The 25612-nt window shown below is 38.1% G+C and overlaps 1 protein-coding gene across 1 annotated transcript; it reads right to left on the reverse strand.

Moving 5' to 3' along the window:
- Positions 1-8883: 8883 nt before the first annotated feature.
- Positions 8884-24368, reverse strand: LOC149943931 (nose resistant to fluoxetine protein 6-like). The gene is made up of 13 exons (XM_090175573.1): positions 24256-24368; positions 23952-24066; positions 21924-22014; positions 21556-21848; positions 21130-21223; positions 20967-21062; positions 18522-18687; positions 15861-15940; positions 15670-15792; positions 13975-14095; positions 11260-11446; positions 10322-10464; positions 8884-9221 (listed from the first exon to the last, which is right to left on the reverse strand). The coding sequence occupies exons 1-13, from the start codon at positions 24349-24351 to the stop codon at positions 8907-8909; spliced, it is 1920 nt and encodes a 639-aa protein (XP_090031699.1). The 5' UTR covers positions 24352-24368; the 3' UTR covers positions 8884-8906.
- Positions 24369-25612: the final 1244 nt, after the last annotated feature.

Below are 25612 nucleotides of genomic sequence, written 5' to 3' on the forward strand. Positions count from 1 at the left end.
TTTTATATAAATTATTAACACAGACATTTTCCCTAAAGTTGTCGATTCGTCTATAACAATTGATACTTTTCGTTTTTCAATAAGCAATTGAGAAATCAATTTTTTTTTAAACTCCTTTGCTATATGGTTTATTATTTCTGATGCACTGTAGCGCGAATGAAGTGTTATACCTAAATCAACTTCATTTTTTTCTTGCAACTGGATTAAATTTTGGAAATCAGAATACGGTCTGTCGTTCTTTGCTATATAATACGCCATATTAAAATTTTTTTCAGTCGCATTCGTATGTTTCAATTGGTGAATTTTAGAAAATGTTTTTAGTTGTTCTTTTTTAGCTTCTTCTAAAATTTGGCCCGATTTAAGATGCGCTGACGAGCTATTTGGAGCCGAGATTTTTGTTCGCAAAGATTTTAATTTCTGAGCTTTATCTAATCCATTAAAGTTAACAGTACACTTAATCCATTCCGTACTTAAATGTAAGCCTTGAGTTTTAAACGAATCTAATGACTTAACTGATGCGCAATTGCTACAGCCCAATAAAACGTTTTTACATGTTAACCATTTATGTTTCTCTTTCCGATCAAGCCACTGTTCTTCAGTCCAAATATTTGGGTAATTAATTTCACTGTTTGGAGATTCGTTAGGTACACCGATTTTGGAACTAGGGTACTCGCTAATGTCAATTTCCTTTTCTGGTGAAACTTTTAAACTATTTGGCAAATTTAATATAGTCTCATTATTTTCATTAATATTGTTCTCTAATTTCTTTATTTTTGAAGAGAAGAAATTTGTAATTTTATCTTGACTCCGCTTTATTTTTTTATAAAACATCTAAAAAAGTTAAGTTTTACCAATTTTAATTCCAATATGAAAATAATAATATTCGATATACATTTATAAAGTATCTACTCGAACAATTAAAATACTCTCGAAAGAGTGGTCACCGGATTTACAACTTAATACTCAGTAGTCAGTACCGGCCTTAGGCACGTGCAACCAGTGGCGTAGCTAATTTCTTTAATTTTCATTCGCCCAACTAATTTAACCGTGTATAAGCGGCACAATTTTTCGTTTTCGCACTGTGCCATTAGTTGAGCGAATAAAAATGCTCAAAGAAATTAGCCCACGAAAGTTAAACAATGTAAACGACACTTTTGTCTAAGAAATTTTATCACAGAAGTATTATCGAAATTCGGGCTTCTCAAACCTTAAGGATTATATAGGTAATAGACTTGGTCTAGTCTAGGCAGCGAGCCTAGTTTAATAGTAATACTCAGCAGTCCTATGTCATCTAATTCTACGTTTAACTTTTTAAACAAAAATTGATATTTTCTAACGATCACTAAACATAAATTGTGGACTAGATAACCAAAACAACAATTGTGTTTTCTAATATGACAAGTATTGACAACTTTCGCTAGTATTGTTAAAAAAATTAAATTCGGAAGAAAACTCAGAGTAGAATCAGACTAGTCAAGAACGTTTTTCAATGCTCGATTTTTCCATTTTCATGCTACACAGTTACTGTAGTTTCCCGATATAAAATATTTATATTCTTTAGAATCTTTTGAGGTTCAGTGTTGCCCACTTGCCCAATGCCTTTTAAATTTTTCATTTTTACCTTACCTGTAGATTTTATCATTTAAATGAAGTTATATCTATGCATAACGCTCTGAAAATTCTTTTTTTTTTTTTTTGAGATACACACACATCGGTGTCGACCCGAGGCCTTAGACACCAGCACACACACAATAACTGATTAATCAGGGCGAGATATGTGTAACGGCCACGCCAACGGTGGGAGACGTGGGGACAGGGGTGGGGACACCCTTGGCGGAAGTATTCCAACCACCCGTTAGGGGATTGGTGGTCGTCCTCACACGGCCATCCACAAACTCTGCCTCCCGGACGCCTGGGATTACAGGAGTGAGCCACTACTCCCGGCGCTCTGAAATTTCTTCGATACGGTAACCGCTAAACGGACGCTTAAACAAACTAGAGTAACGGGGTGTATATGAAGGCTGGCAGTAAAGTAGGAAACGTGAAGATTAATTATTATTTGGATAAAAGGTACTAAAAATCAATATTGTTAGTAAACCAAAATTTTGTACGAGCTAGTACGCAGTGCCAATGATTTACGACATAGAAGGAAGGCGCGCCCTGGAAAGTTGGAAAAAAGTGGCAGGGCGCGCCCTGCCTTTGAAAAAAGCACAGGGGCGGCGCCCTGGCCCGACTACACCACTGTCCCTAACTCGACGCTAACACTAATTTTGAGCTTGCGAGAGTCATTCGAAAGGGGGTTGCGGACCACCGGGGCCCCTAAATTTAATAAAAATAGTTATAACACACTTCACGGCCACTTTGAAAAATATTTTTTACGCCGTCTCAGAAACACTGTTTGCCTACCCTAGTCGAGAGCGAAATCTAGCGGTAACGTTAACGTTTTAAAGTCAATAAATGTTTGCGTAAGTAACGTAACCAATTTGTATTCTCGTATTTTCCCTCCCCATTTCTAAAATGTTTCCCGCATTACCAGTGGCTTTCAATACTGCCCACGTTAAAAATATCACTATTCGCAAGTCTGTTGTGATTCACTGGTAAATGGAAAACTTTTTAATATTATTAATGTGGTAGGGCACACGACGACGGGAATTTTCGGAATTTTCGAATTAGTGGAACTAATTAATTTATTTTAAGTATCAGCTTTGAATTTCGAGCTTCTCCGGATTTAGGTTTTTCGGCTAAAATGGGGCCCCTAAAAATCGGGGGCCCTAGGGCACGCGCCTCGTGCGCCTGTGGGGAAAATCGCCACTGTTTAAAAGTCGCTTGATGACTTAGGCCTAAGGTGGTGCCTTGGCTGATTATTATTACCCAGCTCGACGCACCCAACAAAACATTGATGATCCACCAGGTTTGTATATGGTGTGATTAAGCACTTGGATGCATATCGCTTGTTGCAAAGAGTTAAACCGTCTATTACTAATTTCGAAAGTAACATAAAATATACCATTGTATTGCAAAATAACGCGAGCTGCCCATTGAAATTTATAACTATTTAGACTATTACATGACCATTTGATATTCACCAAACAACTTTTAGGCTCGGGTGTTAGGATAACGTAGAAACGGGCGTGGTTTACAGCGATGCTAATATAAAGTAGACTCGGCTCAAGGTTCGTAAAAGAGAATGGACTCCGCTAAGAGTTGACGTTAAGCCTTGTCACTAATAGAAGTTTACTTAATTACTATCTTATAGCTCTTTTTTGTAACCTTCTAAATACGTGATTTTACTCCGAAATAGACCAGTTTCGTGAAAAACGTGATAAATTATCCAAGACATTCAGCGTGAGAAGTAATCGGGGTGTGCTAAATTGATTGTCTGTTCAGTCTATTTCCGAAGTAAGTAAGTGTCCTTCGTTAATTTTCCGTGGTGCGTCAACGGCAGCCAGCCAATGAATTTAAACCAAACGCGTGACGTCTTAGCTCCCACTTACAAGGAGAGTACCCGAGGTGTTTATTGCTGATTTTGTTAAAAGTCGGGCGTAATGTAGACCTATATGAGAAATTTCCCAAAGGAGACGTTGCACTAACCATTGGATTTGCCATGGCAACCGAAAATGTTTTTGACCACTTAAAACAAAAAATTCTCCATTTTAAAAAAGCATGGGATTTTGAACATTACGAAATGCGTAATTTGGACCACATTTAGGTAAATTTCATCAAGGTTCGGTAAATTGGAACATTTTAGGGGTAAAATTGTAACACTTTTTGGGCAAAATAAGGAAAAAATCTTATTTTTGTTTCAAGTGGTCCAAAACATTTTCGGTTGCCATGGCAAATCGAATGGGTAGTGCAACGTCTCCTTTTGGGAAATTTCATATCTCATATAGGTCTACATTACGCCTGACGTTGAACAAAATCGGCAATAAACACCTCGGGTACTCTCATTGTAAGCGGGATTTTTAAGGCGTTTCTTGATTAGACTTAAAGTTGAAGTCTTGGTCCATGGCTATAGCTTGGAGGATAGAAGGGCTTATAAGTTATATTCACAAGAATATAACTTTTTATCCAGTACCTAAACCCGGAGAAATGCTAAGTTAGAGCTCACCCAAAAATTAATTTTTAGTATTAACCGAAACTCCATTACTGCATCAACTTTAAAAAAACATCATTATGTTTGAAATTTGCATTTCATTGATAAAGGAGGCCCAACCCGAGAAAACCCAAATCCATATCCATCTCAAAAACCAATTGAGGCTATTGATGTTACGCGTGATGAGCGACCAGTTTTTTTTAATTTGATTTAATACAGGTGTAATTATTCTCTTGATAAACAACCGACTTTAAAAATATTTCATCTTCCATTTTAAGTTTAAAACGTTATCAAATACTGTGTAAAACGTTCCGTTCAACATCCTAATAAGCTTGCTAGTCGCGATCTGTCATCTGTGTTGTCGGTCAGGGTCAAATAGGAAAAAGTAATATATAGTTCCAGAAGAAAATAGGGGGAAGTACGCTTCTAGTCAGCTTTGGAAAGGCGTCACTTTTCACGAATTTTCGCGCCAAAACGGTTTGGCGGGAAATCGCGGATGAATACATCGTTTAAAAAGTCATTTTTCTTAAATTGAACAATTGTAACATATTGCCCTTCTCATTCTCTGCTATTTGAGCTAAGGCGTATTTGCTTTCGTCGATTATAGCCGTGTTGAATCAAAACAAAAGTAGGACTACTTTTTCAGTTTGGTTTATTATGCGTAAAAAGGCGTTTTCGTGGGTCACACGACGACTTCTACGGCTCAAAGCTACAGATACGTACTTCCCCTATTTTCTTCTGATAGTTCCAAATTCCCCTCAATGGTGGCAGCATTTAACGAGAGTCCGAACAAAAAAAAACGTCCCGAGCTATGTTTTTCATATTTTCCCCTCCAGGAACCCCTTCTCTCCTCCAAGGCTATAGTAAGTAACAAGCCGGCCCAGGCCATAATATTAGTTCCACATCAGTGTATTCGAGTGGGCAAACCCATACACCCTTAGTAGACACAGGTAGGCAAACTAATACAAAAGCTGTTGAGGCTACGTGATTTCTTATCGTTTGATATATAAATTGCCATCCTAAGTTAAAGAGTGGATGCCGCCCACCATCAGGAGACCCGGGTGGGAAAACTGACGTAAAAGCTGTTGAGGCCATGTGATTTCCTGTCGTTAGATATATAAAATACCATCCTAAGTTGAAGGATTAAAACTTGGGCGCCACCCACCCTTAGGGTACGCGGGTGGGCAAAGCAATACAAAATCTGTTGATTCCATGGGATTTCCTATTGTTTGATATAATAATTTACCCATCTGTGTTAAAGAGTGTACACCGCCCACCCTCAGAATACGTGGGTGGGCAAAGCAATACAAAATCTGTTGACGCCATGTGATTTCCTATCGTTTGATATATAATTTACCATCCTATGTTAAAGAGTGGCCACCGCCCACCCTCAGGATACCCGGGTGGGCAAACCAAATTAACCAATTCAAAAGTTGTTGAGGCCATGTGATTTCCTATCGTTAGATAGACGGAAAGTATCAAAGGTGAAATAGGTAAGCAAAACACGACGAACATAATTCTTTTAAATTATTGAAATTAGTGGAAATATTATATAAAGAAATTCTTCAACAAGGATTAAAATGGGTTTATTTTAGGAAATATCAAACATTTGGGTAGTTAAGGCACCAAAAGTCAAGTAAATTCGCAAATTCATAAAAAAATACCCATGAATTTATTAACTTTTCGATCACTCTCCCTTTAAGGGGGTTGGTCGGAGGGGGCGGAAATTAACGGCAGTGCGTGCGCGTCAAAGAGCTCTATCGAATGAGACCAACTGTTATTTTTCGGTCACTCTCCCTTTAAGGGGGTTGGTCGGAGGGGGTGGAAATTTACGGCACTGCCTGCGCGTCAAAAAGTTCTGTCGAATGAGACAAACTTGTTTTTTTCGGTCACTCTCCCCTTAAGGGGGTTGGTCGGAGGGGGCGGAAATTAACGGCACTGCGTGCGCGTCAAAGAGTTCTATCAAATGAGACCAAATCTCCTGACCACCTATACAAACTATACAAGTTCGCCAAGAAGGCGATAATTTTATTTCGTGCCACACATAAACGACTTCGATAAGAAAGTGCCACACTTATTGCTTCTGACCACACACGGTTTCGATAAGAAAGTGCCACACTTATTTATTACTTCTGGCCATACACGGCTTCGATAAGGGGGTCGAAATTGGGGCGGGGGAGGCGAAGTTTGAGGTTAACTTGACCCTAAAACGCAGTAAATATACGTAAAATAACCCGGAAAAAGGAACGAGAATTGCGACAACTTAACTAGACAAATCCCCCCGCGTCGCTAAAAACGACTAGAATTTCCGGGTATAAGTATAAGAGAACGGCATGTCTCGATTGGTAGAGCGTCGGTTTTCGAGTTTGCGCGGCCAGCGGCTATCTGTGTTCGAGTCCCGGCGCCGGCGTTAATATAAGTTATATAAATAAATTATTTTTCGCAGCTCCATCTACCGTGTCGTCGCTTTTCCACGCCAAACAACATACAACACTTAACGACAATCCGTCCATAGCAATAGTCCCACTTCGATATATATATATATCTCGATGTGGAACTAAACAAGTGGGCCCGGCAGTCCCAAATAATAGTTTCACACGATCCAAGCTTTACGAACACACGAATAGTAGTATACCCGGTAACGGAAACATGAACAAATAAAATAAACGGTCGAGAAAAACCGCTCGAAATATTTTTGTGGGTAATATGGGAACCGCTCGAAATATGTTTGTGGGAAATATAGGGGTGACAATTTCAAAAAGTACCCAGAGGGGCTGGGCTAAAGGGTTAAAAAACCAACAGAAGCGATTTCACCACGTTTAGAGATGCACTTACGAAAACCCATGCCGCCCCCTCCCCTCCCTTCACACCTAGGGGCTCAGGGAAGGTGATAGTTCCCAAATTCCACAGAATGGCTGGGCTCCGAAGAGTCGCCAACAATAGATAGGAGCGCTCGGTGGGAGAGCTGCCATATCTTACCCTCCCCCACCCGAATGGAAGCGAGAGGCAAGCGCTGTTGCGGAAACCGTGTGCGAACGAAAATGCCAAAACGCCAGAGATGGAAACGGAAGATCGCCGAATCCCGATTGCCCGACTTGCTTGGTTGTTGGTTGTCCAAAGCGCGTGAATTTTAGGGATGGAAATCTGGTATAACTATAGGAGCATATGGCTAGCTTTCTACGGCCTTTCCCTCTCTGGTTTAAAGCGCGAGCGTAGGAGGATTCTACCGTGGCGTAAGAGAACGACGTTATTGCGGACGGTGAGAATCCAACCGTGGCGTTCGAAGCGGCGGCGGCGGCGGGGACCGTAGCGGCTACGGGAGTTTTACTCTAGCCTATACTAGGCTCGTGTAAAACTAAAAACGGTCTTTAATGGCGTTACCCCTAGGGCTGTGCGATTAGTGGTTTTACGCAATTGAGTCGGTTATCGAGTAACAATTTTTTATCATTGAGTATTCGAGTCGAGTAATCTTGAAGTCGAGTCGAGTAATCGAGTACTTGATTAATGGGAAACTTTATCTTATTCGAGTCGAGTAACTAAAAAAAACTCGAGTAATATCAAATTCTGTAATATAACACAAATTATTTTATTACTCAGTAAATTGAATTGAATTGAATTGAAGCTGGTTTTATTAAAGAAATTATGAAATTTTAAATTTAAAAGGAGTTCAAAGTGGCTTTCAATGCTGAAAAATATTCCTTTAATTTAAACGAACCGCAGTTTCCACAACTTTGTAGGTACCGTTTATTGCTCCCAAAAAGTTGTAAAAATCCCTCTTTGAACTTTGAAGCAACGAGGATAGAAAAAACTAATACTCGAGAAGCTTAGAGAGCAGCTTATTCGAGTAATCGAGTACCCGAATATGCAATTTGTTTGATACTCGGTAATCGAAGAGTATTCTACAATTGCTAATTCGAGTACTTGACCTCAAAAAAGGCCGAGTACTCGAACAGCCCTATTATTGAGCATAAATAGACAAGGAGGTAACTTACGAAATAAAAGTGGTAACAGTCGACAATGCCTCTGAGGGAGCCATAGTAAAACGTGAGGACCAGGACATGAAGTAAATAAACATCATCGAGTACTCCCTAGTTATCCCTGTTGTCGAATATTTTGGGGTCAAAGGTCCACTTAAGGATTATAAGAAATCAAATCTTTTTTTGTAAATAATGTAAATTTATTGCAAGTTGTTTCAAAACATATTTTAAAATGTCAAAACACAAAATAATTTTAATACTATGATATAGTACGAGCTATACGGGGCAATAAGCTTTTTCAGTATACACAGAGCCACGTAGCGACCAACGTGAGAAGTTCATAAGCAGCTGGAGTCCCTGCGAAATGGTCTCGGAATTCAATGACATATCGAAGAAAATATTATTTCAAAATAGCATGGCAACCTTGCCGTCAAGTTACAGTATGTACAATACTATCTAATCTAATGAAAATGTGAATAATTTACACGTGATACGATTTAGTCATATATTAACTAATTAGCTTTGTGTTAATAAATGTATTCACGAAAGCATCACCATGGTTACGAACAGAGATATCAATCGAAATCGATTTCCGCATAGGGTAGCGGGATTCAGTGTAGAAATCAGTGGCGTAGCCAGGGGGGCACAGGGGGCACGTGCGCCCCCGAAACGTATGGTTGTATGTACAATTTTTTTATTTTTTGTTTTACTTTTGTGCATTTAGTGCCCTCCCCGAAACCAAATCCTGGCTACGCTACTGGTAGAAATCCACCAGTTGATGTACATCTTTAGTGAAGCTATAGTTAATTAGTCCATATGATTGAAACACGAAACCACTAAAATTTAGTGGAATTATTGTTGTTAAGGTGTCTATCGTGGCATGGATGGTCAGTTTTGGGTTTGCCCTTTTCGCAAATGTCCAGAGAGTGTCCGTTGGACTTTCGTCGATGGAAGTCGGTCCTTCCGTCGGATCTGTGTTCCAAATCGCCGTTGGATGGCGCTCGAGACTGGCGACCTTTTCGAGCGCGTCCACCGGCGAACACCCGTCCAAGAAGAATCCTCTCCAATTCCATGAGGGGTGCCTCGTACAGGACTCTCATGATGAAGGCCATTCCATGGCTCAGCGTCACGTGACCCAAAAACACCCAGACCTGCGAGAAAAGAGCTTAGTAATTAGTAAGAGCATAAGTGTATAAGAGTCATACATAAGTGTGACACTTCCTATTCTTCACACGCAAAAGTTTTACTGAGAGCTATTCGCGAGACAAACCAGGGTTGGAAAAAAGCCGGCTTTTTTTCGGATATAACCGGCTAAAATATAAACAGTACCTTTTACTTATGTAAGTAGAAATTGTCTGCAGTTATTGTCGTAAATAAGGAACTAAACAAATAAAGCGAAATAACTATATAAAATAACTGAATTCTTTTGATTTCCTCGGGAAATTCCCCCTAGTTTTTGTGTATGACAGAAGCGAGGCAGCGAACTTTGGAACTTTAAACCTACCGAAAAACTGGTAAAAGTAAACCGGTTTCTAAATATGAAACAAAAAATAAACTAAATTTCTAAATAAAAACTATTAATTTACTAAAATATTCATATTGTAATTTTTTTTTAAAAAAGCCACAAAAATCTGTATTTTTTCAAGTGGCTATAACCGGATTTAACCAGGTGGCTATAACCGGATTTAACCAGGTGGCTATAACCGGATTTAACCAGGTGGCTATAACCGGTATGGCTGGTTCTATGCCAACCCTGAGACAAACTGCATTTCGGGCTTCGTCGCCGTTTTGCGTTAACGCGTCACACGTAGCCTTTGACAGCGCCTCGCTAGGGGGAGATTTTCTTCTTGTGATGACGTCACTCTGTTACTAGGGGTACGTTCAGTAGCAGTCAACGGAAAAAAACCCGATGGATTTGATATTTTCCACCGATGAGCTTTTTCGTCATAATGACGTCGTAAGTTGCTGAACGCTTTTATTCAGTCATCGGTGTTTTTTAAAATGGCGTAGCTTTTAAAGTAATTTTACGTCAGAAAAACCGACTCTTCCAGCCGATGACTTCGGTGAGTAACCGATGACTATCGTGACGTCAAAACCGGAAACGCGAAAAAGCGTACAGTAGGAAATCGATGAGCGCCGCTGAACGTAGCCTAGCTCTCAGTAAAATATTCCCCAAAGTGACAAATTTATGGAACAATATTATAGACTTATGGTAAGAGTACTTGTTCTAAGCGAGCTTTTTTAGACTTACGTAGAAAACGTGGTAGGCATCCATGGATCCGTTGAAGACCGAGTAAAAGTAGGTGACGACCAGCACGTGAACCAGGTAGACCAAGTAGGATATGCGGTTCAGAGGCACGAAAGCACTCCAGGATAAAATCGAGTTGATGGGTCCTGCGAAGGATACCCCCAAATGATTAGTAGCTAGTCTTACCAGTGCCGTAGCTTGGGAGCAGGTGATGGGGTGGTTCATTTTTGGGATCGAGTTATGCTAGCAGAATAGTATTGAGGGGGGGGGGGACCGCTGAAAAACTCAGGGAACGGCGGTAAAATCTCTAGTTACGTCACGGAGTCTTACAGCCTTGGAAATTTTGATATTTTTGGCCAATTCTGATATTGTTTTGCCAATATGCTGATATTTCTTTGCCAATTCTGATATTTTTGGCCATTTCTGATATTGTTTTGCCAATATGCTGATATTGTTTTGCCAATATGCTGATAATTCTTTGCCAATTCTGATATTTTTGGCCAATTCTGAAAATTTTTACCAATTCTGAATTTGTTTTTGCCAATTCTGATATTTTTGGCCAATTCTGATATTTTTGGCCAATTATGAAATTTTTTACCAATTCTGATATTTTGTGCCAATTATGAATTTTTTTGTCAATGCTGATATTTTTTGGCCAATTCTTATATTTTTGGCCAATTCTTATACTTTTTGCCCAATTCTTATACATTTTGGCCAATTTTTATACTTTTGCCAACTCTTACTCTTTGCCAATTCTTATACTCTTTGCCAATTCTTATACTCTTTGCCAATTCTTATACTTTTCGCCAATTCTTATACTTTTCGCCAATTCTTATACTTTTGGTCAATTCTGTTATTTTTGTCAATTACAATTATTTAAAATTCGAGTTTAAGGCCTAATTCGTGTTGGTTAGCTAAAAAGGTGTTTTTAAAGGGCTCACCGGCGTTTTTCGTGGCGCACATGATCGTCAGCCAAACGAGGGATATTGACCAGGCAATTTTGTGAGTGGCCGAGTAGATGACGGATTCCAGCACCGTCGGCTCGACCCCTCGGTTCCAAACCCAAGTTGAGAAGACCAAAATCGACTGACCACCCAAGACGATCGGCCATCCTACGATTCTCACCCACTGTATCATTGGAAATTAAAAATTGACATTGAAAATATTTCTAATAGTTAGTAGAGGTTAAGCAGAGTGCTCTCAAAGTTTGAACGACAACGTCGAGAGTCACGTGATCATTATCTACGGTTTTCTTTATAATATAATATAATATCTATAGCGTGTAAATAAAAATACATAATATTAAATATTTCCTGTTCATCAAATTGAGATATAATTATAGCAGGCTGTACCTTTTCTAGCAATGTGCGTTTTAGCAACCGTAAAAACTAGTGTTTATTGGAATGTTCCTAAATCCAGTATGTTATAGGTGAAATCGGACTACAAAGACACATTTAAAGTAAAGCAGGATACACAAAAACAAGCTCACAGCCATACAAAAGGCACGTTTTAGTATTGCTTAAACAAGTTTTATTTTCGTCATGTACCCGGGTTTAGCAAATATTACTAAATTGTTTTAAAATTATATTGTAACTGTAAATGTTTTCTTTAGCAGTCAAAATGAAAGCACGCTTAACTGATTTTAAAGAAATTAATTTAACGAACGTCTAGATACTCCCGACGTTGTCGTTCAAACTTCTAGAGCGCCTTGCAGCCTTGCTTAACCTCTATAATACTTTGAGGCACGTAATCACGAATAATAGACAGGTTAAGGCGGAAGTAAGAGGTTTTGTGTTTCGAGAAAAAAATACTAGATGGCGTTAAAACTCGTCTCTTGGCAGTGTTGCCGAAATATATTTTCGCTCACATTTTACGCGCGAAACTTTGGAATTTACAACTTGAAATATTGATTGACAGGGGGTGACAATATAGCAGGGTTTAAAAAAACCCGGGTTTTTTTAAAAACACCCAGCCCATTGGGCTTTTTTGGGGTTTATTGGGTTTTATTGGGTTTTTTTGGTTTTTTTTTGGGTTTTTTAGGGTTTTTTACCTAAAATGATACCCTAAATCGATGATTTACTTCATTTTTATTTTTTATTTTCAATTTAGCACTACTTATTTATCGCTCTTATTCTTATCTTTCGTAGACGTAAAGTATCGTCTGCTCCATGTTCTGCTAAATATTTATTGAAAGTTGCAGAAGTTTAAAACTTACTGTTTAGTTAACACTGTTAACTTGCTACTGTTAGATTAGTGTTTACCAAAACACTGGTAATGTATTTTGTGTAAATACGTTTTATAAAAAAGCAATATTTTTGTATTATTATAGAATTTAAAGAATTAAAGTTTAATTTTTTAAATTCTTTAATATAGTTTAATACAGTTTAATTATTAAACAATAAATTTAAACTTTTTTCGTCATTTTTGAAACTATTTAAGGTGGGTTTTTTTTAAGTGGGCTTTATTGTGGGTTTTTTAAGGTGGGTCCAACCCAAAATAACCCGTGGGTTTTTTTGGGTGGGTTTTATAAATTCGAACCCTGCAATATAGTCGATCTTTATGGACTAGCCAGAGCGACGGAGAGGCTTTTAGCGTGGAAGGGAAAACGACCGCATGTGGAGTTTGGGGATTGTAAGTAGACAAAAGATACTGCTCGAGGAACTTTCATGGGAGCCTTCTCGCGACATCTTTGATCCGTCGATATAAACCACGAAAAAGCGGTGGGGTTACAGAAAAACATTAATTTTTAATAGTAAAATTTATATCTCAACTTTGATAAAGATTCAGTAAATACCCTGTTAGTTTCTCTTCTATTCGAAGGTTCAACCATAGTAATCCGACCAGCAGTATTTGAGTTATTGTGACAAAAAGAAAGTTACGTTTAGTCATTTGTAATTAATTCATTTTTAGTATTAGCTTTATGAAATTGATTCCTGAAATACTTCAAACCTTTTACTTCAAATCGCCGCAAACCGTTTATTTTTATCAGTTTTATTTGTTCTGTAACTAGTTCAAGTAAAAACCATGTTTTTCTGAACTTACCTCAGACTTCCCCCTTAAAACCACCCATCCAAACTATAGCGAGGGAAACTTGTAGCTGAGTGTAGACGAAACTTTATTCTGATACCATACAAGTCCATCTACAAGTTTTCGATGGGTGGCTTAACCTGTCTATTATATAAACTTTGTTTCGCGACAAAACGCCATGTCCGCCATTTGACGGTTCACACCTAGCAGTGATTGCGATATTGGAAAATTAATCCTACGTTCATATCAGTTTTTTGGTAAAGTTTCCCCCCCTTTTTAGTATGAAGTTTTGAATTTTTAAAAAAGTGCGAAACTTTGCTTATTTGTTGGTTAAATTTTTAAACAAATAGTTGTATTCAATGAAATAATGATATCTCGTTGGTGGTGTAAATATGACATCGATAATATTGCTACATTTTGAAAAATACTCACTACACGTACGATACCTTAGCTATACGCTCTGGCGTATTTAAAAATTCCAATTTATAATAGAAATGCTTTTTTTATATGAATTACAAAGTCTAATATATTTCTTATTAATACACTACCGGGATAGCAGTGTTGCCGTTCAAAATAGCAGTCAACTTATTTTGGCGCGAAACATAGATTAATAGGTAAATTGGTTTTACTCTAGGGATGGCAATATTGGGTTTCCTGGCCATGGTAACCCCCAACCACATTCCGATTGCGTAGCTTCCAATGTGAGCGTGCAGAGAGCCGTGGTTGTACGTGATGTTCCGATTGAAAAACCTGAGAATAAATTAAATTTTGTTTATTTAGCACTACAGTCAACTACCAAAATGCCAACAATGTAATACCATCATTTAAGAAATGTATCTTTATCTGACGGATATTAAGAATTAAGTCGTTAAACAGGGCTCTTGGAATATTTACATATCATGAAATTTGTAAGCAATTTTGTGTAGAATATTAATTAATTTAAAAGTTAATCCATAAGGGTTTCTCTTATTATAATACCCCCCCCCCCCCAAAAAAACTTTTTTTTTTAAATTAAAAAACCCTGTATGTGTTAAACCGTTTAAAACCATTAATTAAAAATTTGTCAAATTACTTATATCTAGCCCTCATTTTTTCGAAAATGCTCAATTTGACTGATTTCAAAATTACGTTTTTGCGCGTGACAGTACTTTTACATTGTGAGGTACAGCAGACTTATTTGCCCGCTTTTATACCCTAGCATGGTGGCGTATTTTCACGTGCAAAATTAATTTTAAGATCCCCCGATTGCTTATATCTAGCCCGCATTACTTCGTGAGGCGACGTAGCAGACGACCAAAAGTGGAGGTTAAGTTTTAGTTTCGTACTTTCGTTTTGGAATAAAAAATGCAGAATATTATATTCTGCATTTTTTATTTGAAATAAATGGTATTTCAAATTTTCAATATTTCTAATTCATTTCTCAATATATATTTTAATAAAAAAATTGTTTTTATCATTGGATTTTACTAGGTGGTTAAAACCGCTTTATACCAGTCTGGTTGGATCTTGCCAACCCAGTCCCCCTTGTGCCCACCCCCTGGCACCGGTAACTGCCCAAGACGATAACAAACATTTCGTCGTTTAAGTCCTTCAGGCTCAAGTATTAAAGGGGAACGGTCAAGCTTTAACCAGTTAAATAGCCCTGTAGCCCATTAAAAACTAAAATTTATGGAGAAAACCGCATCACAAAATATTGAGTGGTTAAATTTTAATAAAATAAAGAAATTTCGGGAAATCGAAAAGCGCGCGTCCGCCGCGATACCTGGTGAGAAGTCGGTGAGACAGAAAAACAACGTAAAAGCGCGCGCTGCTGAAGACGCGAAAAATATGTTTTACACGCGCGGCGCGTTCCAGTTATAAGAGACCTAAGCCTAAATTGAGCGATTTTAAAAGTTAGGATAGTTCGCAAATCGCTCATACGGGGTTAGGGGCGCTGGCGGCAGCCCCTAAGATGGCGGCGAAAATTCAAACCCAAACACCTGGCGTTATTTTTAGTTTCAACTCTTTGGGCCAAAAGCTATTTATTCAAGACAAAAAAAGGTACGTGTTAGTATATTGAACGTCTTGCTAATCTTTTGAAACGGAAATAAGGCCATATTTGGAAAAGCTTGGCCGTTCCCCTTTAATCATAAATACGATCGATTGTTTGATAACCTGAAATCAAAATTCTCGCGAACAATCGGCGATAAAACTACGTTTCTGTTGAGAAATTATACGCGTCGTATTTGTTTCGAATTCTAGTTGGAGACATCGAACGTTCACTCGTTCACTTCCTCGTTAGATAAGCGATCTGCCTACCGGTAATTACCGAACAATGTACTTACGCTCTGTCGGAAGCGTACATGAGGAAAGTGGGCAGCAGTCCCACGGCGTACGTAACAATGGCCTGGATGATCATGGAAGCCATTATCATCAGGAAATTCAAGCCCAGGGCGATCCTAGGACTCCTAAGACACAGAGAGAAATTTAATTAATTTTTTTATTTCGCCAAATTAAAACGAAAGATTAGACGCACTTGAAAAAGATCACTAGGAACACCATCGCTAATAGGAAACACTGTATATCCACTGATATGTACCATAGATGAGCCAAACCCTAGGACCATATATGAAAAACTATTCAATTCCTATTTATATATTTTGGCTGGTATAACTCTTATTATGATTTTGATTAGTCGAACCCTCATTATGATTTTGATTAGTCGAACCCTCATTATGATTTTAATTAGTCGAACCCTCATTATGATTTTAATTAGTCGAACCCTCATTATGATTTTGAAGAGTCGAACCCTCATTATGATTTTGATTAGTCAAACCCTCATTATGATTTTGAAGAGTCGAACCCTCATTATGATTTTGAAGAGTCGAACCCTCATTATGATTTTGAAGAGTCGAACCCTCATTATGATTTTGATTAGTCAAACCCTCATTATGATTTTGAAGAGTCGAACCCTCATTATGATTTTGAAGAGTCGAACCCTCAGTATGATTTTGATTAGTCGAACCCTCAGTATGATTTTGAAGAGTCGAACCCTCATTATGATTTTGAAGAGTCGAACCCTCATTATGATTTTGAAGAGTCGAACCCTCATTATGATTTTGAATAGTCGAACCCTCATTATGATTTTGAAGAGTCGAACCCTCATTATGATTTTGAAGAGTCGAACCCTCATTATGATTTTGAAGAGTCGAACCCTCATTATGATTTTGAAGAGTCGAACCCTCATTATGATTTTGAAGAGTCGAACCCTCATTATGATTTTGAAGAGTCGAACCCTCATTATGATTTTGAAGAGTCGAACCCTCATTATGATTTTGAAGAGTCGAACCCTCATTATGATTTTGAAGAGTCGAACCCTCATTATGATTTTGAAGAGTCGAACCCTCATTATGATTTTGAAGAGTCGAACCCTCATTATGATTTTGAAGTCGAACCCTCATTATGATTTTGAAGAGTCGAACCCTCATTATGATTTTGATTAGTCAAACCCTCATTATGATTTTGATTAGTCGAACCCTCATTATGATTTTAATTAGTCGAACCCTCATTATGATTTTAATTAGTCGAACCCTCATTATGATTTTGAAGAGTCGAACCCTCATTATGATTTTGAAGAGTCGAACCCTCATTATGATTTTGAAGAGTCGAACCCTCATTATGATTTTGAAGAGTCGAACCCTCATTATGATTTTGAAGAGTCGAACCCTCATTATGATTTTGAAGAGTCGAACCCTCATTATGATTTTGAAGAGTCGAACCCTCATTATGATTTTGCTTAGTCGAACCCTCAGTATGATTTTGATTAGTCGAACCCTCATTATGATTTTGATTAGTTGAACCCTCAGTATGATTTTGATTAGTCGAAGCCTCATATGATTTTAGTTAGTCGAACCGTCATTATGAATATGATTTAATTAGGCGAACCGTCATTATGAATATGATTTTAGTTAGTCGAACCGTCATTATGAATATGATTTTAGTTAGTCGAACCGTCATTATGAATATGATTAGTAAAGCAATTGTATCGTTTTTCCCATGATTAATCGATTACAACTATGCTCGCCCGAATTATCCGATTATTACCATTTCGAATGATTGAACCCTAATATATAGTTAAAAGAAATTATCGGGCAATTGATTATTTTGTTTCAATCAATTCAAATATATCGATTAATAATTTTATCACGTAATCGATTAATAATTTTATCACGTAATCGATTAATTACTTAATACAACCCGAATATATCGGTTAAACATTTTATTGGATAATCGATTATTTTATGTTAATTAACACATAAATCAATTAACCGTTTTATCGAATCATATAATATATTTTTCTTTCAAATAAATATTTATTAATAAATATATTGATTATTCGACGAATTTAATTTGATCAACACCTGTAAAGCAATTTTTAAGGAAGACCCCCTCAATTTTACAAATTACCCTGTACAGTGGCGCCCAAGATTTCTAAAGCCAAAGGCAAGAGCGGCCAGAGCTGCAAACGTTGGTGTTCCACACCAAATACCTGAGGTTATATGTCCTTTAAAAGTAAGTACAGTGACCGATTGAAGTTTATCATTTAATAGATATTAGAATTTTAATCGAAATTAATGTATGAATTTTAATCGAAATTGATGTATGAATTCTAATCGAAATTGATGTATGAATTCTAATCGAAATTGATGTATGAATTCTAATCGAAATTGATGTATGAATTCTAATCGAAATTGATGTATGAATTCTAATCGAAATTGATGTACGAATTCTAATCGAAATTGATGTATGAATTCTAATCGAAATTGATATATGAATTTTAATCGAAATTGATGTATGAATTCTAATCGAAACTGATGTATGAATTCTAATCGAAACTGATGTATGAATTTTAATCGAAATTGATGTATGAATTTTAATCGAAATTGATATATGAATTTTAATCGAAATTGATGTATGAATTCTAATCGAAACTGATGTATGAATTCTAATCGAAACTGATGTATGAATTTTAATCGAAATTGATGTATGAATTCTAATCGAAATTGATGCATGAATTTTAATCGAAATTAATTTTTAATTGAACTTGATGTATGAATTTTAATCGAAATTAATTTTTAATGGAACTTAATATTTGAATTTTAATCGAAATGATTAATTGAGAGATGTTGGTTCTTACCTGATTTTCGTAAGGGTAGAAATTATTAATACAAAGCAGAATTTTCCACCAATTGCTTCTGACTTTCATGAGGAGGCTTTCGGTCTCTTCGCGGAAGATGGGCCCGTAGCCGAAGACCGGCATCAGGATGGCCAACCCCAAAGTCATCATGGCTGACGGCATCAGTCTGAAAGTTCCAGACCCCAAGTGGACAGTTACGAATCAATATTTTTAAATTAAACACTAACCGATACGCATTTGCAAAGAAGGAAGATCCTTACACAGGGGTAACGCCATTAGATGGCGATTATTAAACACCCGAAGTCATACTAGATGGCACCTAGGAGCAACAAACACAAGGAGAACGCAGCTAGCCTTTAAACACATTTCATTGGACCAGCCTTTACACTGAACGTTTTACGGGGGGGCAAGTGCTGTGTTTGTTGCTCCTAAATGGCACCAACAGTCTAAAATCTTAACTTTTAAATTATTTAACCACAGCGGAAACACTTAAATGTGACATCTCTTTCTGCCAATTTTGTTCTGAGCTAAGCATTTCGACTCTCGTATGACAAAACCTAGTAAACGCCAATTTTAAAAATTTCGATTTAATAGTAAATTAAAGCAACTGTCGGCTCTATCATTGCCACCTGTATTATGAAAAGGCCTCTGTTATTAGAGATGGCCATTAATCTATCCGAATCTTCGAAAAAAATGACTTTCGTGGAGAGCGTGGAGCCATCTATTAATGGGAATGGAAGCTAAAATTCAAAATGGCGAAACAATAACGCCGTCAGAGAGCCATTATAGAGTATTATATTTAGACCACTTTTACTCTACTTAGTGAACTTTAACCTAAATTATTTATCCCATATAAAATATATTGTAAACAATTACTATAATTGAAGTTATTGACGAATTTACAAACGAGCCAATCAACGTGAAGCATACTTTTATGTCCCGCCTTTTGGGTCAAAATGTAGCTTCAGCATCTTGTTTTGATTTCGACGCTATCGACATCTGTTGAAAAAAGAGCTACTTCACCTAGAGCCGACACTTGCTTTAAGTATAATAAACTTGTTTTTTTTGTAGCTCATTCGTAACGAAATACGTAGAAGCTCATTTCAGTTTATGCTTAAAAACAGGGTGCCTCGTCGAATTTACTCTTATGTCCAGGGCTTTCAAAACGAATATTTAACCAAATTTATGAGAGAAAAAGGGCTGTAAAAAGTAACTTAGTTTAGCAAAATTGGCTGCGTTTGTCGATATGTACCCGAGAAGACCCGTCGACATCTCGCATGAGGTCATCAGCTATTTTAAATTTTTCATACTTTTTGCGATAAATTCACGATAAATAGCACTGCCCAAATCCGTCCAAAACCGCCAGAACTTCCTACTATTTTAGGCCCTGTTAGGCCCTGCGCTCGAGGGGCAGGTCACTTCCTTGATTAACGACGCACCCTTCGAAAGATTAAATCCAATTTAATTACGATTATGTTGATTAAATCACGTTTAATCGTGATTAGAATGTTTAAGTCTGATTTAATCATGATTAAATTATTAAATCTGATTTAATCATGATTAAATGATTAAATCCTGATTTAAATGATTAAATCCTGATTTAAATGATTAAATCCTGATTTAAATGATTAAATCCTGATTTAAATTATTAAATCCTGATTTAAATGATTAAATCCTGATTTAAATGATTAAATCCCGATTTAAATGATTAAATCCTGATTTAAATGATTAAATCCTGATTTAAATGATTAAATCCTGATTTAAATGATTAAATCCTGATTTAAATGATTAAATCCTGATTTAAATGATTAAATCCTGATTTAAATGATTAAATCCTGATTTAAATGATTAAATCCTGATTTAAATGATTAAATCCTGATTTAAATGATTAAATCCTGATTTAAATGATTAAATCCTGATTGAAACGATTAAATCGTGATTAGTATGATTAAACCGCGATTAGAAATTAGAACGAGAATCAAAAACAATAGCGATAGAACCATCAATATTAATAATTAATATTAAATTATCGTACTTTAGTTTTGATTTTAATTTTAAAATCTAGATTCAACCGATTACATTGATTAAATGGTGATTTAAATGATTAAATCGGGATTAATATTATTAAATCTGATTTAAATTATTAAATCCCGATTAAAAAGATTGGATTATGATTAGAATGACTAAATCTCGTTTAAATCGTGATTAGATTGATTAAATCGTGATTAGATTGATTAAATCTTGATTAGATTGATTAAATCGTGATTAGATTGATTAAATCGTGATTAGATTTTCGTATCTTGATTAAATTTTTAATCACGATTACCCTGATTTAAAAAATTTTACTATGATTAAGACGCAACCAAAATGGAAGTGACCTGCCCCTCGCCTGCGCTAAACAATTTGCAAATCAGTCAAAATAAATAAGCTTAAATAAGCCATTACCTCCACAATCGCCTAAATATAAAGATGGGAACGTTGAAGAATCTGATTCCCTTTTCGTCAACGAGCTTCACAATCTGGTATGCCACAAGAAGACCCCTGCAATTGGACACAATATTGTACTTAGTAGTTGAATTTGGTCCGTGGGCCCAGCCACTTTGCATACGTTACGAAAAAGAAAGTGTCCACTGAGAGGGCCGAATTGGTGACAATTTGAAAAAGGACAGTCGTGGAGTACTCGGGGGCGTTGAAACCATCACCTACCAATTAGAATAAGTGATTTCGTAACTTCATCATTGTGGATACCTAGGAGCAACAAACACCACCCTACACAAGGAGAACGCAACCCGTTAAAAGTCGTGCACTTTATTGTGTACAATTTTCATTGGTTAGACTCTTTAGCGCCTGCTAGCGTCGGAAGGGGTTAATTCGGAAATTGTCTTCCCCCCCGCCCGTAAAACGTTCAGCGTAAAGGTTTGTCCAATGAAAGTTGTACGCAGCACTGCGTTAGCGTGTTTAAAGGCCAGCTGCGTTCTCCTTGTGTTGGTTGCTCCTAGGTGGATACGAGGTTTAACAACATTGACCGTCTTACGATATAAGATGGGTTCCATGAGTCCATACGTGTGGATGAGGATGACCCATCCCATGGAGAGGAAGCGCATCCCGTTCAGACAGGACAAGGTTTGGTTCTCGACTCCGGACGGCGCCAGGACTTTATTCGTGTTGGCGCGGATGGAGAAAGCTTCGATCAGGGACTCGCCCATCGTCTTGGTCTTCTTCTCCTTGGGGCTATGGTCAATGTCGGTGTCCCCACTTTGGTCGCTGCGCAAGTACTCGAGGAAAGTGGCCCCCAGTGTGAGGACCACGAATAGAAAGATGACCACACTACACCACGCAATAAGTAAAGGTCTTATTATTAAGTAATCTGATCTAAGCCATAGTAATACTAGTAATACGTACACAACAGCTAACTGGCATGAGTCCAGTTCGATTCGAGTTTTCGCTACTTCGCAAGGCATTGTTGTTACTTGCATTCCAACAGTATTGGCAACTACAAAATGATCGTAATTATACTCATTATCAGTGGGGCAACTAAAAGTGGTGTCACCCGGTCAGGGACAAACTTAGAGATCCTGGGCCCATAGGCGGATAAGGAGTCTGGGCCCCCTTTGCACGCGCTGCATTTACTCTTATCTCTGGAACTAGGCTGTGCCTGAATTTCCCTGATTCAGCGTAGAAGTCTGAGCTCTACCATGGAGAGTAAATTAAGAGGACAGGTTTTCGATACTCTTCCATAGTGCATTTTATTTATCCCCGCGTATCAATCAGCTCGAGAGACTCCGAGGGAGTCTTGCAAGGTCGTTTGTACCACGGGATCTTAAAATTTCAAAATGGCAATCTAATGCGGTTGATATTGTTACGTAATTTTTTGCGCTTTATATTTTAGTAATTTATAATTTTGGTTTTTCAATTCAATAAAAACTATCAACTGATATTTAGTATATCATATTTAATCTATAAAAACGTGAAAAAATACCTTTTGGCGTGTTTATCTTTTTTCTTTTTTCGAACAGTATAGTCCACTCTTAACGATACTTGTTTTTTTTTCAAATAACCTTGGCCGACTCCCTTAGTGTGATTGGTTTACGGGCGCTAAAAACCAGGCTTTTTACCGATCCTCTAAAATCTACTATCCATGGCATTACGGTTATATATATATATTTTTTTAGTCGATTGTGACGTGTGGGACAATACAGTCCTCTCGTCCATTTGAATAATCAGGGCGAGATATGTGTAACGGCCACGCCAACGGGGGGATACGTGGGGACAGGGGTGGGACACCCGTGGCGGAAGTATTCCGACCACCCGTTGGTGGATTGGTGGTCTTCCTCAATCGGCCATCCACAAACTCTGCCTCCCAGACGCTTGGGATTACAGGAGTACGCCACTACTCCCGGCCTACGGTTATATTACTAAATAAAAGCTCTTAACAATCGTCGACTAAATATGCGATAATTATGCAACATTTAAGGCTGCGTTCATAAACTGCCAGGTAGAAATTTTGGTAATTTTAAAACAAAATCTTCTACTTAGGAATTTCTCCAATATAAATTACGATTGATATTATAGATTTATACAGTAATTACGGTCACTGGAGGGCCCCTTAAAAGGATGGGCCCCTATGAAATGACCAGGTTGACACGCTCTAGCAGTAAGCTCCTCCCCCTAAAAAACATCAACTAAGCCCAGTACCTCATTGGTTCCCTAAAACTGACGTCTTCCAACGTGATTCAAACACACGTTGGTGACGTGTGTCCTTCCACCGTCTCGAACCGGGAATAAATTCGACCATAATGCCCACATTCTTGGTAAATTACAAAGTGGTTGTCCGATTAGTTTTAGGAATTAGTGACACCATCAAAATTCTTACATACGCAAGAAAAGACTTAAGCACCCAACTCAACTAGCAATTTTAAGTGCCTTAATTCAACTGGTCGGCCTTTTTATATTTTATTGTAAATAAATATAGCTACTTTTATTTACGCAATATGAACGTGTTTTTTTTGTTTATTATTTTAATCAATTAGCGTAAGGTGTTTTCAATTTTATATTATTAATATCTCTTAACGGGTTATTTGTGAAACTTTTGTTTATTATTTAATCAGGTGACCGCGTCACAACGCGACATAACAATTCCCTACACCCACTATTACCGTTAACCTCGGAAGGGAAAGCAGAAGAACTTGAGGGACACCCCTTTAACCAATGATGTGGAAGGATTTGTTCGAAGTTTTCACCCAATGTCACAAGCTAGAATCGAACCAAGCTACTCTCGCTAAGACGTGAAAGTGCTAACCACTCTGCCAGCCCACATTTCAAATGGAGAATCAATAAAACTATTATAATGAGAATGCCATCGTTCTTTGATGGTGATACCCGGTATGGTCCAAAACCACAGTACCCCCTAATGACAGAATAACAACTTACTGTATTTGGCCAGTTTAGTGACGTCCTCGTCTGAACAGGGCGAAGGAACGCAGGCTCCAAATCGGAAAGCGACGGTGTAAAAGACGGGTAGAAATTTCACTATGGCCTGGAACGTCTGAAAGCACGGGGAATGACGAATATTGAATTGCTTAGGCTAGGCGCCCACTGGCTCTCCGTTTCGTATCCGTCCTGCCTTCCACGAGGCATTGTCTCCGTTACGAAGCAAAGGCTTGTGGAAGCTAGGAAGGAGACGTTACGAAGAGCAGTGAGCGCTTGGCCTTAGGCGTTAATAGCGAACGAATACCTCTGACTGGGCGGTGTAGTTTTCCATCAGTTTTAGTTTGGAATCTCGGAAGAACGTGTAAGGTTTGGTGGGGAGGGGTGGCCGGAAATCCATCATGCAGTACTTGCCCTGAATGTTTCGGTTGTCGAAATTGGACACTGGTCCCTTGACCTCCATACATTCTTTGAAGGAACCCAAACTAGCCAGTGTCCCAGTTAACTGGCCTCCACTGGGTTTCCCCATCGCGTCGAGAACTGTGACGAAGAAATGCATTCATCAATCAGGGATACCTCAATGATAGGGCTTTAAAAACTACAGTTTGGTGGCTTGATTGACCCTTACACACCCTTTAGTGTTGGAAGGATAGTCTGGCCAAGTAGGACTAGGACCAGGCTGGAGCTTTATTAAGGCGTTAGGCTTAAGTTAAAAATTTCAAACCACTCTGCGATGCTAATCCACCCTCGTGTCTTATTTTGTTACATTTATTTTAATATTTTTTATTAATAGGTAAATTATTGAAGAGCGACTGACCAACGCTAGGTTTAGGTGGTCCGTTACTGTGGATACTCTGATGAAATTGAATTTCTTGCTGTATTGTTCTTATTTTTTTGGTTTTAGAATAGATGGGACAATTCAGTCCACTAGCTAAGCGATTAATCAGGGGTAAGTGTGTCAAGGGCATGCCAACAGGGCGATACTTAGGGATAGGGACGGGCCCACCGTGGCGGAAGTATGACAACAACCCGTTGGGGGATTGGTGGTCGTCCTCGCAAGATCTTCCACATTCTCTGTCTCTCAGACGCTCGGGAATACCGAATTCAGGGTTCATACAAAATTTCCGGAATTAAATTCCCTGACATTTCCAGGTTTTCCAGGTCGTGTACGAACCCTAAGAATTACGCCACTAGTCAGGGCTGTTCTTAACTTTAACAGTAGAAAGGAAATTACGTACTAATAATTTCTCCTTTCTGATAGTAGTGGAGTGTTTCTACGCGAAGATTGTGAGCGTGAGTTCTATTCTGATTTTATCGCTTACTTCTGACGGCCCACTCCTTGAGGTCTTTTATGCCAAAGACTAATTGCAGCATGGCTCCGTTACACTCCTCGCTCAATTCCAGATCGTAGGAGACCCTGAGTAAAGTGGGCAAGGCCTGTTTGATCAGCCCCTGGACCGCCTCCTTGACCGACGCCTCCATGTTGGTCCATCTCTCGACCAGCTCGTCCGGGTCGTCTATCGTCTCGATCTGGGGAATCTTTTGGAAAGCGGGGTCCACCATCCCCGCCTGAAGCCACACCACCAACAACAGGGTGCTCGTCCACAGAGTCACTCTCATTTTCGACTATTTAGATGAATGCTTTTATTTGAATTCAATCAGTG

The sequence above is a fragment of the Leiobunum rupestre genome, chromosome 5 (assembly GCF_980474605.1).
Source record: "Leiobunum rupestre chromosome 5, qqLeiRupe1.1.hap1, whole genome shotgun sequence".
Classification (NCBI taxonomy): domain Eukaryota; kingdom Metazoa; phylum Arthropoda; class Arachnida; order Opiliones; family Sclerosomatidae; genus Leiobunum; species Leiobunum rupestre.

Coding starts and splice junctions, on each gene's coding strand:
- LOC149943931 (XM_090175573.1), bottom strand. CDS start 24,351: ATGATGGATTTCCGGCCACCCCTCCCCACCAAACCTTACACGTTCTTC. Junction 21,224..21,555: donor CATGGAACCCATCTTATATC/GTAAGACGGTCA, acceptor TCTAATTGGTAG/GTGATGGTTTCAACGCCCCC. Junction 15,941..18,521: donor TCTACCCTTACGAAAATCAG/GTAAGAACCAAC, acceptor ATATGGTCCTAG/GGTTTGGCTCATCTATGGTA.